The sequence below is a fragment of the Maniola jurtina genome, chromosome 8 (genome assembly GCF_905333055.1).
Source record: "Maniola jurtina chromosome 8, ilManJurt1.1, whole genome shotgun sequence".
Taxonomy (NCBI): Eukaryota; Metazoa; Arthropoda; class Insecta; order Lepidoptera; family Nymphalidae; genus Maniola; species Maniola jurtina.
This window is the reverse complement of record NC_060036.1, coordinates 2,591,651-2,607,006: the sequence shown is the minus strand read 5'-3', so window position 1 is coordinate 2,607,006 and position 15,356 is coordinate 2,591,651. Positions and strand designations below refer to the sequence as shown.

Sequence of the window (15,356 nt, the reverse complement as noted above, 5' to 3'; positions counted from 1 at the left end):
TCTGAATTCTGAACCAGTTTCTGTGTTTTAGATTATAAGAAGCTTTCAGTTACGCTTAGACTTAAAGTCTCATATTATAATGTTATACGATACTACACCAAAACCAGCATATTACATCCAATTGCCCAAGAAACATAATTCAAGAAGCAGGCATTATGGAGACGCAGCGCGTTGCGCATCGCGTGGTGCGTTGCGTCGCGTGGTGCGTTGCGTCGCGTGGTGCGTTGCGTCGCGTGGTGCGTTGCGTCGCGTGGTGCATTGCGTCGCGTGGTGCGTTGCGTCACGTGGTGCGTTGCGTCGCGTGGTGTGTCGCGTGGTGCGTTGCGTTGCGTGGTGCGTTGCGTCGCGTGGTGCGTTGCGTTGCGTGGTGCGTTACGTCGCGTGGTGCGTCACGCGATTTTCCGGTCATGAAGAGTTATTGCGAGAAACGTAGCGACACCGGTGGTAGCGGTGTCACACGCGAAAATACAATCATAATATGGCGATATGTGGTCTCGTTGGCGATTGCGCCGCGTGCTTTGTCACGGTGGCCGCCGCGTGTTTTCATGCGACTGCGCGTGTGCGACACCGCGTGCTTCGCCGCGTACCTACTACGTCAGTTAACAAGCAAACGCTTCTACAACAACGATCTCATACCTACTTGGTCGTATGAGTTAACACCGCAACGCAACATATCACGCGACGCGCAACGCGCTCGTTTCCACAAAATAACTCTAACCGCCTGTTATGTGACTAGTCCTAGGTACTTACCAATAGCTTAAGTTTTCGATTTACTGATCACTCACAAAATAACATCCTGAATAGATTTCTTCATTAAAATATGTTTCATCATCATCACCAACCCACCGCCAGCTCACCATTGAGCACGGGCACCTCTTATTAGAATATATATAACCACTAGTCCATCATCCACTAGGCATCACAATTCACAAAGTATGATTAGTCTACGTTTATTAATTGCATGCTGTGTAAACAAACTCACGTCTCTGAACTGCGCGATGCCAGCTTCGCCCAGCTCGTACATGGAGACGTAGGCGGCCTCGGGCTGCACGAACAGCTGACACAACACCATCTCCTCGCTGCGGAACATCGTGCCGACCGGCCCTGGATCTAAAACAAACACCTTAAAGATGGATTCAATTGAGCATGGGTAGTCGTGGGCCGTGGCAGCATTTGAAAAATTCGCAAAATATGGGCAACCTCAATGCCTGAGCCGAAATTCAGTTTTCAGTGTTTCCTTCACGTTCTCAATTATGGAGCTGACGCTGAAAAAGGCTCTATCCATAATGAGTCACTCAGCGAGCTGTGGAGAGCAAGTTCTCATGAAATAAAAACTACGGTGACTGACATAGCCGTGAAAAGAACTATGAAGTATGAACAGACTATGTCAATTAGCATTACTAGAATTATTTAAGGATTTGAAGTTGATTCTTATTATAAGGGGGAAAACCAGCAGCAAATTAAAGTAGCTAGGGGCTAGGCTATGATAATCACAGGAACGATGCGATGGCCTAAAGTTCAGAATGGAGACGGCGTACAAGTAAGTGTAATGTGGGGCACTCTTCAGCAAGATGGAATGACGATATAAACAGGGTGGTGGAAAATGAAGAAGGCTGAGGACCGGGTGTGGTTGCATTCTTTGAGGAAGACTTCAGCAGTGGACGTCCACAAACTGGAATGATGATAATGATGAATTTATAATATAGCATTATGAGCTTGAATTTTATACTTTATAACACAGCATTATGATATAAGAGCTTTAACAAAGATTCAAAAATAAATATAACAATTTAGCCCTAGATTTAGAAAATGTGTCTTGATGATGTCTTCAGTTTGGGGGGAAAGGTTCATCGGCAGAAAATGAATGTGTCAAACACATTGCGACTCGGATAAGCCGCATATGTTGCGGACAGCAATTTCAATATGCTTGATTTGGTCGATGTACACGCATAAACCTATGCACAAACTTCATAATCAAAATTTCTATATATATAATAAGTCTAAAAAAGTTCATTACACTGTTGTTACTGTTAATAGCAAGCTTGTAAAGAAGACCTAGAAAAGACCTGACAGTGACAGCAGTAAACCTGTCATTAATAAACGTGAAACCCAAATGCATCATTAATTGCGAAAGTTGGCAGTGGGTCAGCAACGACGCGACCACTTTTGACCGGCTCGAGACCTATAACTAATGCATCTTATCTCGTATGTGCAACTGCGTTTTAGCGATTCTATACATTTATAGTCTGCTAGATGATATCCGCGACTTTGTTCGCCTGGGTTAAGATTTTCAAAAATCCAAATTCAAAATGTGGGAACTCTTTGATTTTTTTGATTGGATAAAAAGTCGCCTATGTCACTTTCCACTATAAGGTCTTTAACTATAAGGGTCGATTTATAACTAGCAGAAAATTGAAGCCTAAAATTTAACACAGCATATTGATCTCTAGCTCCACATATATTCAACGCCAGTTTCAACTGAGAATTATAATCATGACTAACATTCCCTTTTTCCCTTCAACTGAGCGTTAAACTTGTCCTAGGAGTAGGTACGACAATAGTGCAACGGATGGGGTTTGAACCTCCAACCTTTCGGATTTCAGTCCGCTCCTATACGCGTTGAGCTATTGTGGCTTACTAATACTTAATATGTGGTGAAGAAGTCAATATGCCGTGTTAAATTTTAGAAATTCGCTTCGATTCGCTGCTAGTATAAATCGACCCTAACCGCATGCATCCTACACCTAAAGCATGATTGAAGGACAAACCTACAAACCAAGAAACACACACACTTTCGCATTTGTTATAATGGGTAGTGAGGTAGTGACTAGCTGATGTCCGCAACTTCGTACGCGTGGATTTAGTTTTTCAAAAATCCCATGAGAACTCTTTGACTTTCCGGGATAAAAAGTAGCCTATGTCACTCTGCACTCTCCAGGTCCTCAACTATACCCATACGAAAAATTACGTCAATCCGTAGCTTTGTTGCGACGTAATTTAAAATAACAAGTACCAAACACACTTTCGCTTTTATAATATGGATCGGGACTCGGGATTACTGTCCTACTGTTGGGAAAATCTATTATAGTCATCTTGTAGCTTATGAATCACACTAATATTATAAAGGAGAAAGTTTGTATGTGTGTGTGTGTGTGTGTGTGTGTGTGTATGTTTGTTACTCCTTCACGCAAAAACTACTGAACGGATTGGGCCGAAATTTAGAATGGAGATAGATTATACCCTGGATTAGCATATAGGCTACTTTTTATCCCGGAAAATCAAAGAGTTCTCACGGGAATTTTAAAAACCTACATCCACGCGAACGAAGTCGCGGGTATCAGCTAGTTCCATTATAAAATACTATGTACTTATGAGTTTGACGACCTGTCTGGCGATTACGCAGTGGTAAGCACCGTAAAGCATCTTAATATTGGAAGGTCCTTGGTTTAATTCTGGTCTGGTCTATAGAAGTCTATGGTCATGGCTAGTTACCGGCAAAGTTGTAGCACCAAGCGATTTAGCTTTCACTGTGTTCAGTAAGCCGATATCATATTTATTCTGTATTTTTAGGGTTCCGTACCTCAAAAGGAAAAACGGAACCCTTATAGGATCACTTTGCTGTCTGTCTGTCTGTCTGTCTAACTGTTTGTTCTTCCTCCGTTCGTCAGTCGTGACACGTGTCTGTTAAGAAAACCTATAGGGCAGGTACTTCCCGTTGACCTAGAATCATTAAATTTGGCAGGTAGGTAGGTCTTATAGCACAAGTACAGGAATAAATCTGAAACCCGCTAATTTGTGGTTACATCATTTAAAAAATATTAAAATGTGTTTCAATTTTCAAACTACGATAACTGTACCAAGTGGGGTATCATATGAAAGGGCTGTACATTCTAAAACAAATTTTTATTTATTTTTCACTTTGTAATTTCTAGCCTGAAGTTTTGATGAGAAAAAGTCCGAAGAATGTCGCCAGAATAAATTAAATATTCAAAGCACAGAGCTGTCAGGCCCTGCCTGGGTAGTTCAGCATAATAAAAAAATATTATTGCGTACATTTTACCCCGTTCGATCTCCTTGCTGAAACCCACTGGCCTACTTTTACCCCGCGTTGTTTGAAGGCATTATTTATTACTTGCTAAGAGTCACAAGCATGGAATAATATGTATATCGCTGCTAAGAAGATCTTAAACGCTTATTTTTTTACCGGTGGTAACCAGTATTTAGCTAAATATAATGTTTCGGTCGTGTAAAAATATACATAATATTCTATTATGTTTAGAGACGAATGTAGAATGTTTGTGAGTTTAGATATTTCCAAATTTAACTATTGTGGTTATTTAGCATGGTGCAGTACTTTTTGGGTTTCAATTTTTAAACTTTGCAAAACGATGCAAAGAATAAAAATTTGTAAAATATGTTCTTGCTGCATTGCAAAATAAATTTGGAAGTGCCGAATGGTAAAAGTGGTCTGCACTATATAGCTTTTAATTTAGTGTCATCCGAACAAAAACGGATGGTACCGGCAATCGGCACGCGAGATGCGGCGCGGAATGCCAGGCACGCAGACGCGACTTTGCGCCAAAACAACCTAGTTGTTGTTTAGGCTGAACGCCCAGTGGCTAGTCACTAAAGCGATCGTTTCTTTACAGCAGCTGAACATCTGATTAAAAGAAGTGATCTTTGAGCGCACCCCGTACAAACGAAGTTTGGTTTATACGAACTTTCATACCCTATTTAACCTCCTTGAAGATGGAATTTTTAAAAATCCTGAAATATGTATTTCTTCAGTTTTAATTAAAAACTCTAATACAAATTTTCATAGTTTTCATTATTTCACAGATTTAATAACTTGAATAATGGCGGACTTTCATCTCATATTTTAGCACACTTAGATGTGAAATTTCCAAAAAAAAATATTTATTAAGTTATAAAAGGAACCTACTGACAAAAGTTCAACATTCTTCCAGTGGTTATTAAGGTTGTGCGTTGTCAGGTCAGACAGTCAGTTGGTCAGAACAAGAATTTTCATAAGTTAGAAGATGACCTTATATTGCTTTGCAGTTTCATGCAAGTAGGCATTTCGGAAATAGCTTCCAACAGACGTTAATGGTATTTGCAGTGATTAACATTTCGTATAAATCGGCAGTTGACAGCTGGGGTCGCGGGTCAAGGTCGAAGCGATGGTGAACTTTAGGCAGCTGCTAAGTACATTTAGCGAATTGTACAATACTTAAACAAAATTATTGGCTCATATTTAAAAGAATCTCGTGTTGCCTATTAGCTAATGTACTCATTATACTTTTATCTGACTATTGGCTAATTAATCTCCTGCGGATCATGATTCAAGAGTTCTCACGAAACCCAAGACGGGCCAAAAATAATAATAAAAGTGAGGGAATAGAGAGTGAGTGAGTCGTCTTATAGGTACTTTTAAAAGGCGGTCAGCTGCAAAAAATATTTTAAGAGCTATCCCAAAAAAGAAACCGGCCAAGTGCTAGTCAGACTCGCGCACCGAAGGTTCCGTACTCGGGTATTTTTTCCGACATTTTGCACGATAAATCAAAACTATTATGCATAAAAATAAATGAAAATCTTTTTTAGAATGTACCTACAGGTAAAGTCATTACATATAATACCCCACTTGATATAGTAATCTTACTTTGAAAATTGAAAATACTAATTATTATTTGTTCATGAACACGTTTTAATTTTTTTTTTGTGATTCACAAATCACGGTTTTCGGATTTTTTTTTTACTTGTGCTATAAGACCTACCTAGCCTTCAAATTTCATAATTCTAGGTCAACGGGAAGTACTATATAGGTTTTCTTGACAGACAAACAGACAACAAAGTGATCCTATGAGGGTTCTGTTTTTCCTTTTGAAGTACGGAACCCTAAAAACATGAGAATTTAGAAAGACTGATGTTTAAAAAGCTTGCTACGTAGGACCAAACTAAAAACCTTGGTCCTACATAGCATTTTTTCTTAAAAATTAGATTAGTGTATTAATTAGGAAATTCCTACATTTTTGGCGGTAACTCAAAATTACTTTTACAATTAACCACTTTTTAGGTAAAGTATGAGAGATATTAATATCTCCTCCCTAGCTCCTGCCGCTTGCGTACTTAATTGGCCAGTTTCCGTTGATATTGGCTGCCATGCCATGGCCGAAATTTTGTCAAAAGAACGTTGTTTTAGCTAGAGCCAACGCAAACTTTGTATATGTACTCGTTAACCAAACAGTCCGGCGCGGCGCCTATGCCGTCATCGTGGACGTTTGTATTAAATTATTTCAAGTTTTTAATTGCTTATCTCCGGCTCCCAAGTGACATGACGGTATAGGTTAATGGGCGGTGACCTTTGAACTAATTGTTATCAATGGAACAACGCGTTTTTATTAATACTCGAGCACCTAGCCATCTAGTTATCATCATGTTAGAGCAAATAACATTTTAATTTTCTATACAATTGCTTGTATAAATTGGCTTTTTCGAGTATTTTTCGCCAGATATAAGTCTATGAGATCACTTTGTTTTATTTAAGTAATATTGGTCAAAATAAAATATAATAATTTAGGGATAAGTTCATATTACCAAAACTAGATAAACACCCCGATTTCACTTTTGTATTTTCCGGAATAAACAGAGGCCTAGATGACAGATGCCTATTTCCGGGATGAAGGCTATTTCTGTGTCAAATAGATGAGGCGCGCATTTCGTCCTTCATAGAGTTATAGGTTTTAAAAATCTCACGAGTTCTATGTATTTAAATTCCCGGAATAAAAAGCCTGTGTCCGTCTTCGGAATGCAAGCTATCTACCAAACATCAAAATCAGTTCAACAGATAGGCCGTAGTATGGATTTAGAAATCCCGTAGGCACTTTAGGGATTCCTTAAAATAGGATTGAGCTGCATATCAGAAAATAGATAGATTTTGAACCTAAAATGTGTTGTTTTATAAAATGAACGAATAAGATTGATTCATTGTTCACAAAATAGTTTGTAACGAAGTAGTTCACAAAAAGGAACTGTTATAGGATCACTTTGTATGTCTGTCTGTTTGTCGTGTCGGTCAAGACCCGTCAAGGGAATCAAAACGTACAGGGTATACATCCCGTTGACCTAGAATAATTACGAAATTTGGCAGGTAAGCATTGTCTTATTTACTAGTGCAAGTAAAGAGAACCATGAATTAGTCACAATCAAAATCACAAAATTACAAAGTATTATTTCTTGTACGGAACTCTTCGTGTGGGTGTCCCACTCGCACTTAACCGGTTTTCTTAAGTTTTCTAGTATAGCAGGTAATTTGATAACTAGGCAGCCTCGACCAGGAAACGAAGCCGAGACCTCTTGCTCGCAATCACTGAGCTCCGGGCGATGCGCGACGTGTGCTGGCAACCTTACGATTCCCAGGCAGACTTGCATTGAGACGACGCCATTTTTATACCTGGCCGCAGTCCAAATACTCGCCCGTTATCAGAGCGAATGTTATCGGGACTTTTGTCAATCTCATTCTTGTAGATTAGCAGTTAGCTGTGAAACCGGGTATTGTTTTCATTACATACCTATTTGGAAGATTAATTAGATAGGTAGGTACCTACTTAATTTTCTATTGTTTAACTTTTAAGCTCATAATAATTGGCTCTAAAGGTTGCCCAGCGTAAATGAGTTGAAGGTCGAGGTAGGTAACTACTAACTTGTCGATAGCCGACCTAGAAGAAGGGATGGCGAATCGAAAGCGAATTTTTTTTAATAAAAAAAGCAAAAAAAGTTTACTAGTTATAACTTACGAAGACTGTACTAACAAATAACAATCAAGCTTAGCTTACTGATTAGGGAATAAAGAGTTTCAACATCCCTACAAAAATGTTAACAAGCCAAACAATAGAACAACACCATAGAATACCTTGGCTCGAACAGAGAATATTATTATCTAGGTAGGTAGGTATACTTCGAAAAAATAATTTCCTGGCAAAAAATTACAGTTATACACACGCACACACGCCCGCACTCACGCACGCACGCACGCACGCACGCACATACACACACACACCCACACACAGACACACACACACACACACATCATACAAACACTCAAATTCATTTATTTATTTTTATTTCTCTGTTCCTGTAGAGTACAGGAACAGAGAGTATTGTTTAAGTTTATTAAATTATACAGACAGACACTTCAATTTTATTTATTAGTAAGATAAGTGATAAGTGATTGCAAATAACCAATGTACCAAGGAAGGCATTAACTCCATGACACAGTTTATATTATACATACTTTTTTGGGAGATAGTGGTTATGAATATTAGTTTTGCAAACAAAGATTATACTTATTTTTACTAATGGCAGATTTATTTGGTTATTTAAAAATGCTTTTAAATGCCACTTTCTCAATACTTGCCGTGCCCCAATTTTTTTTTCGCGAGCCCATAGTTTGCCATCCCTGACGTAATCTTTAATGAGTAATGACCCGGAAAACGACACTAATGTTCATCCATACCATTGTTTAGTGCACACTTAAAGCTAAAGGGGATAGTCTATCTGGCAGTATTTGCCGTACGCGTCCTATTTTTTTGGAGTAGGTAGTTAGCAGTCAATATTCTACCAAGTTAGGGTTGTCTATCATTGTATTTTTTATTTCATTTGGAAACCCACAGATTATTTAAACTAAATACCTAGTAAAAACCGGCCAAGTGCGAGTCAGACTCGTGCACCGAGGGTTCCGTACTCGGTTAATTTTTCCCGACATTTTGCACGATAAATCAAACACTATTATGCATAAAAAATAAACAAAAATCTGTTTGGAAAGTACCTACAGGTAAAGCCCTTTCATATGACACCCCACTTAGTACAGTAATTATCTTTGAAAATTAAAACACATTTTAATTTTTTTCAAATGATGTAACCACAAATTCACGATTTTCGGATGTATTCCTTTACTTGTGCCATAGGATTTACCTACCTGGCATTCTAGGTCAACGGGAAGTACCCTACAGGCTTTCTTGACAGACGGACGGACGGACGGACAGACGGACGGACGGACAGACAGAGAGACAGACAGACAGACCGACAGACAGACAGACAACAAAGTGATTCTATAAGGATTCCATTTTTCCTTTTGAGGTACGGAACCCTAATAAGTAACAAAGCCACTGTCAACTCCACAGTTAGATACATTAGTAAGAATATAATTTTACATTACGCTACCAAACAATTTAGTTAAACTTTGGCGTACATTATTCTCATTGCCATAAACTAAATCTTTATGATTATTTAATGAAAACCATGCAATAATTGCAAATTTATTTCTATTGACCGACACGCAATCATGAGTAAGTGTAGGTGTAGGCAATGCAGCTTTGCAACAAATGCAAGTATTAAAATATCCGGCATGCGTGTCAACTTACGATGTCAGAAACCTTCAAGCAAGCACCGAAAACAACTGTACAAAGTTTGCCCGATGATGGTTGGATTTGTTTTGATTGGTTGAACGATGCGCAAACGTGTAGGTGACGAACGGATAGACAGATAGACAGTAATTAGTATTTATAATATAAGAAGATAATATTGTATCAGCCTATTACTATTCGATTGTTGACCGCGTCCTAATTATTGTGAACTAATAATAATTATTATTCGAAATTAAAGTTAAGTAGGTATAATGTAATTTTAGGAATTCTATACTAAACTATACGAATTCTATACGAAACTGCAGTAATTATCTTAAGATAATTACTGCAGTTTAACGAATAAAAGACAGGATTGTTTTAACCTCTAATCAATCAATAAATCATCAATAATTATAATAATTATTCAGTCATCATCATCATTTCAGCCTGCGATCGTCACTACTGAACACTTTCCTAAAGAGTGCTACCATATTTTCATCAAATTCTCAGCGTTCTTGTCCAAAGCTCGCTGAGCGGATTAAATAAAGCCCTTTGCCGGTGTCCACGTTTCGCGTCATAATAATTGAAAATGGGAAGGATACACTGACTGAAGATTTTATTTTCAGGCCTTAAGGTATTGATGAAGACAAGACTTGAATTAATTTTCCAAACGCTTGCTTAGTGTTTGGAGAATTGAGTCAAACTTTGACCTCTTCATCGACATGGTTTCTACCCAGTTATATAATGATCGTAGTTGTAGGTACAGTGAAACAATTTCGACCTTAATATTTTCAACGGTCATGGGTATCGGGATGTGTTGAACATAATTTTGTTTTCTCATCTCATCTAGAAGAAACACTTAGGTTACTAAGCATCTGCTTGAGATCTTGCAGAAAAAATCAGCTAAGTGCGAGAACAGACTCGAGCGCCGAGGGTTCCGTGCGTACAGTCGTAGATATTTTTTCAGCATTTTGCACGATAATTCAAAAACTACTGTGCATAATGTAAGTACAGATAAAGCCCTTTCATATGAAAGTAAGAATGATTTATATATTAGGAAAAGCAACCAGGAAAGAATCCATATAGGTACAGCACGTTTTGACAGTTAATTTTTACGTGGTAGGTAGGTAGGTATCTACCCAAATCGATTGAGCCATTTTAAGCCGCTCATCCTTGATATTATACCTACCCCAAGATATGTAGTTTCATGTGAAAACTAATTGTAATATAGTAGATAGTTAAATACATACTTAATTAATGAATTCCAATTAATCTAAATAGTTCTTGTCATGCCGCATTTTAGGCCCTACATTACAGTAATCCATTAATTCAAATTTACATTATTATTTAATTCAAATGAGTTTAAATATTTTACTGGTAAACTTTGTTGACTAGATACTTTAAAAATCGGTAAATTCGTTTGGGAGCTATGATGCCGAAAACACAAAAAAAGGCAGTCTTAGCAATCAGTACACTACAGAGCCAAAATTAAAGAATCGTAAAATAATTTCACTTCAGTTGCAATGTAAAATTATCACATTTCTTATTTTATCTTTTTATGGTGTGGTTTATGACCTGGTTACTTAGTAGGTTAGTAGGTACCTAGTCTAGTATGCTTTTCATATTTTTAAAACTAAAAAGAGCATTGAATAAAATAAAATTAGTGCCAGATTCGTCCGATCATGATAGATATTAGATAGATACATAATATAATTTTATTTATTTATTAATTTTGCCCATTAGGACGTAGAAGAAAAGAAGGGCACTTAATAGACTTAAATTAATAATGAAGTGGTTGTCTTACTTTTTTGTATCAATGCATTTATTTCTTTAATTAAATAACTAGGAAATTACTTACGATTTTTTGTGTGAAAAACTGGGTTCTGAACAAAAACACTGTGTCCACGTAAATAAGAGAGTGGTTTGTTTTTATGTCACGGCACATAACTGGCACATTACGCGGGGTCCCGACGGGCGTCCTACGCGCTCATTCCTTCCTCGGCGACTAGTATTATTATACTCTTGGACGACTAGTAATAGTTCTAACTTCTAATGAATTGTGACTGTGTTGCCAGAACTTTGGAATCAATTTCCATTTTTAATATTTTTCTTTTCTTTCAATATTTTAAGGATTCCGTAGTAAAACAAGAAATCGCATGGTCTGAAGGAGTAGGTAATAAAGAACTATGACATGAAGGTACTCCTTCATGCCTTAGTTTCATAATACTCTAAACATCTGAAGTCCAAATATAGAAACTTTCTTGCTTGCTTTCCTCGAGTGGAAATTTGAAATCGTTGAGAGGGTGGAAGTGCAATAAATCCTGTGACACTTCATTTGTAATCGAAACCCAAATAACTACGAATTAAATGGATATTACAGAAGTAGATAGGTACTTACCCATCTAATTTGAAAAATGACGGACTTTCATACAAACTTTCAACCCCTATTTGGTCAATCAGTCAGTTAGCCAGGACACCTCTGTTTATATAAGTATAGATTGTAGTAATATTTAATGAGGGAATAATATATTATTAGAATAGATTATAATGTTGTTATGTATTTTAAGCTTTGTTTTAAATATTTGCATCTAGCTAATGGCCGTGAAATATGCGGTCATTAAATCTAATTGGTATTTACTCAGCAAATCTACATACAGTAGTGGTTAGAATTATCGTTGTACAATTATATACTTACATCAGTAAATGAAAACATCTGTTACATTTCAACACCTAGCAAGCACTAGGTACAAGTAATCCCAATCTAATTAATAAAGCATCTATCTACCAATTAGTTGGTAGGTAGTTACGTTACTCTATTGTCTATAGCTAGAATCATATTATAAAAGGAAAAGCTGACTGACTAACTCAACGGACCAAATCCGCCAGAGGCCTGATGAAGCAGCATCACTATGAGGTCACTTTTGTCTATTGTATTTTTTTGCAAAGATCCCAGAAGGATCCATGTAGTCCTTCCATGTAATAGTAGCCAGACATCCAAGAAAGGGTGTCTGGCAGGAGGTTACCACGATACTGAGTTTCTGGCAATGTATGATGTGATTTCTAATACTATTCCGAAGAAAATATTAAAAAAAAAACGGTCAAGTGCGAGTCAGACTCGCGCACCGAGGGTTCCGTACTCGGGTATTTTTCCGACATTTTGCACGAGAAATCAAAAACTATTGTGCATAAAAATAAATAAAAACCTGTTTTAGAATACACAGGTAAAGCCCTTTCATATGATACTCCACCTGGTATAGTTATCTTACTTTGAAAATTGAAACATTTAATTTTTATTTTATGTGACGTAACGTGACCACATAACGGTTTTCCGGTTTTTTTCTTACTTGTGCTATAAGAGTGCCTACCTGCCAAATTTCATGATTCTAGGTCAACGGGAAGTACCCTATAGGTTTTCTTGACAGACACGACAGACGGACAGACTGACAGACAGACAACAAAGCGATTCTATAAGGGTTCCATTTTTCCATTTGAACCCTAAAAAATCCTTAACCCTCCTTAAAACGCCATTACCATCGCCGCATCGTCTCATTACTAAGCACGAGTCTTTTGCTGCGAGCAGAATGAGAAGGGTTTGGTCGTAGTTTGCCACCACGCTGGCAGAGAATTTTATACATGAATAAAATAAATAAAAACCCTTTTTGGATTGGTATGCCACTCTGCTGTCTGTCCGTCCGTCCGTCTGTCTATCTGTCTTTTTCTTTTATTTATTAATGTATAACGGATCTTTTGATCCTATGGTAATTTACATAGCTTTATTGCCATCGCTTTTTCGGTACGCCGAGACAGCGATTTAATTCTTTCTTACATTTCTGGATTTTCTAGCTTTTGGCTTCATGTATTTTATTTAGATCCACCAGTTACGAAAGGTAGTAGTAGATACTGTAAGGAAGTTGGGGATAAAATTTTATCAAAATATATATATACTAAATATACTAAATACTTAGGTATGTATAATTTAGGCTGCTTTCGAACACACAGTTTTTCGCACTAACGAATAAACAGATTTAAAAATGAAAATGGTTACAAGTTAATCATACCTCTCACGTAAATTTTCGGTTTAACCACCATATTCTGATGATGATCACTTGGCGCTTTCATTATTCCAATAAAAGGACCCAAAAAGAACAATGAACAGCAAATAGGTACTTAACAATAATTTTCTTAACAAATTGATTATTGATCCATCGTTAAGATAAGTTGCAAGACTGATATTATTGTTATAATGCGCATAATATTATAATGCATCTTGAAATTAAGATAATCAGATAAGATTATTGAGTGGTGTGTTATTTGAAATATGGGTGTTAAGTGGGTGAGCTTGGAAATGGTGTTAATTGTTTTTAGAATTTAAGTATATTGACGTATTACGTATGAGCCATGAGGTACCTATGTACTCAAAGTTTTTAAGGTCATTTCGAACTATAGGCGCTGCGTACTCGTAGTAACTTTAAGCTACTATTGCGGGAACCGGCAACTCGCAAATACCTATTTTTACGATTTTCATATTATTTTGTGAAACCGCGCAGACGTAGCAACTTTAGAACTCGCGAGTTTTGGAGATCGCTACTGTTTTCGGTTATCGCGAAGTGATAACCGAAAACACCCCGGCTAAAAATAAAGATTTAAAAAAACTGCTTTCGCTTGCTGTAAATTTTCAATGGCAAAATTGAGTCCACATTTCTGCGATTAGCAACTGGCTAGCAGTTGTCACAAGCTGCTGGTTTCCATATCCATCAACCGCAACGCGTAGAGTTAGTCGCCAGGACAAAAGTTGCCCTCTCCGTGGAGACCGTTCAGGACGACTCTTGGGTTGACGCTTAAAACCCAAGCAATATTCTCAACCTTAAGGGCTTAACGCACGAGAGCTTTTTTAACGGACGTTCAAACAGAACAAATGCATTCCCAAGTATCTGTTCACACGTTAACGCTTTTTTATCGCGCACTTTGTATTATCAGCGCAACGCCGGGTTTTAACGCCGACGCTTTTTTAACGCTCATGCGAATTAAGGTTTAGGTTTTTTGATTTACATACTTCTTTTAGACATTTTCCCCATTTTTTTTATCATTTTGCGTAAAATAAAATGATTTGTAACCTGTAACTTCGATTACCTATACGGTAATCGAACCCCGAACCGTTATACCGGTTACAAATGCGATAGAAACATAGTTCAGCGATTTTCTGATAACAAATAAAGTATTTATATTTTGCTCTTCAAGTGCGTCACGTCCGTCTGTCAGCTACGACCACTCTGTCAAGCCCATTGTATGTAAAAGTGCGTTGCGGTCATTATGCACAATAAGAATCCACTCTCTTGTGAGAGAGGATTCTTATGAATGTAAGTATGTATATTATAAATAGGAGAATGCAGTATGCAAGTCATCGGTCAATGATCGCTGGTCGGCGAACACAAGCGGCGAGGAATAATGCCAGTTCCGCCGCACGCAATAGCAAATGAGGATGTATGTCTCTTGTGCCCCACTTTCATCCAGGGCTAGGTACATCTACAGAGTGGGAAACTTAAATCTGGCAGACGTCTTAGTCGTAGAACATACATATTATATCTTCTGCTTATTTGTAAACTGGCTTGTAGCTCCACGGCCCACTCTGGAGGACCTGGAATGCTGCACATGTCGGCACTAGGGTGCCTACAAAGTAAGTAGTTTTTAGCCCCTGACCCAAAAAGAGGGGTGTTATTGTTATAAGTTTGACTTTTGATGTCAAATTGTTAGGCAATGCATGGCCAAATACCAATTCATAAGGAGTATATTTATTTGTTTGTTTTATTTATTTATGTATCTGTATATCTGTGTATCTGTCTGTGGCATCGTAGCTCCCGTAATGAACCGATTTTAATTTAGTTTTTTTTTATTTGAAAGGTGGCTTGATCGAGAATGTTCTTAGCTATAATCCAAGAAAATCGGTTGAGCCGTTTG

The 15,356-nt window shown here is 37.6% G+C and overlaps 1 protein-coding gene across 5 annotated transcripts in view; it reads right to left on the bottom strand.

The window, feature by feature from the left end:
- Window positions 1-14,227, bottom strand: part of LOC123867607 (V-type proton ATPase 116 kDa subunit a1-like) — a 36,654-nt gene extending 22,427 nt beyond the window's left edge. Inside the window, exons 1-2 of one of the 5 annotated variants that reach the window (XM_045909711.1) lie at window positions 14,223-14,227; window positions 983-1,110 (exon numbers count right to left, since the gene is read on the bottom strand). In XM_045909711.1, the coding sequence (XP_045765667.1) occupies window positions 983-1,090 (108 nt within the window). In that variant the 5' untranslated portion in view covers window positions 1,091-1,110; window positions 14,223-14,227. Of the gene's footprint in view, window positions 1-982; window positions 1,143-11,259; window positions 11,420-13,451; window positions 13,622-14,222 lie in introns of those variants that run through there. The other 4 variants (XM_045909710.1, XM_045909707.1, XM_045909708.1 and 1 more) reach the window with 4 other exon arrangements.
- Between the last annotated feature and the right edge of the window lie 1,129 nt (window positions 14,228-15,356).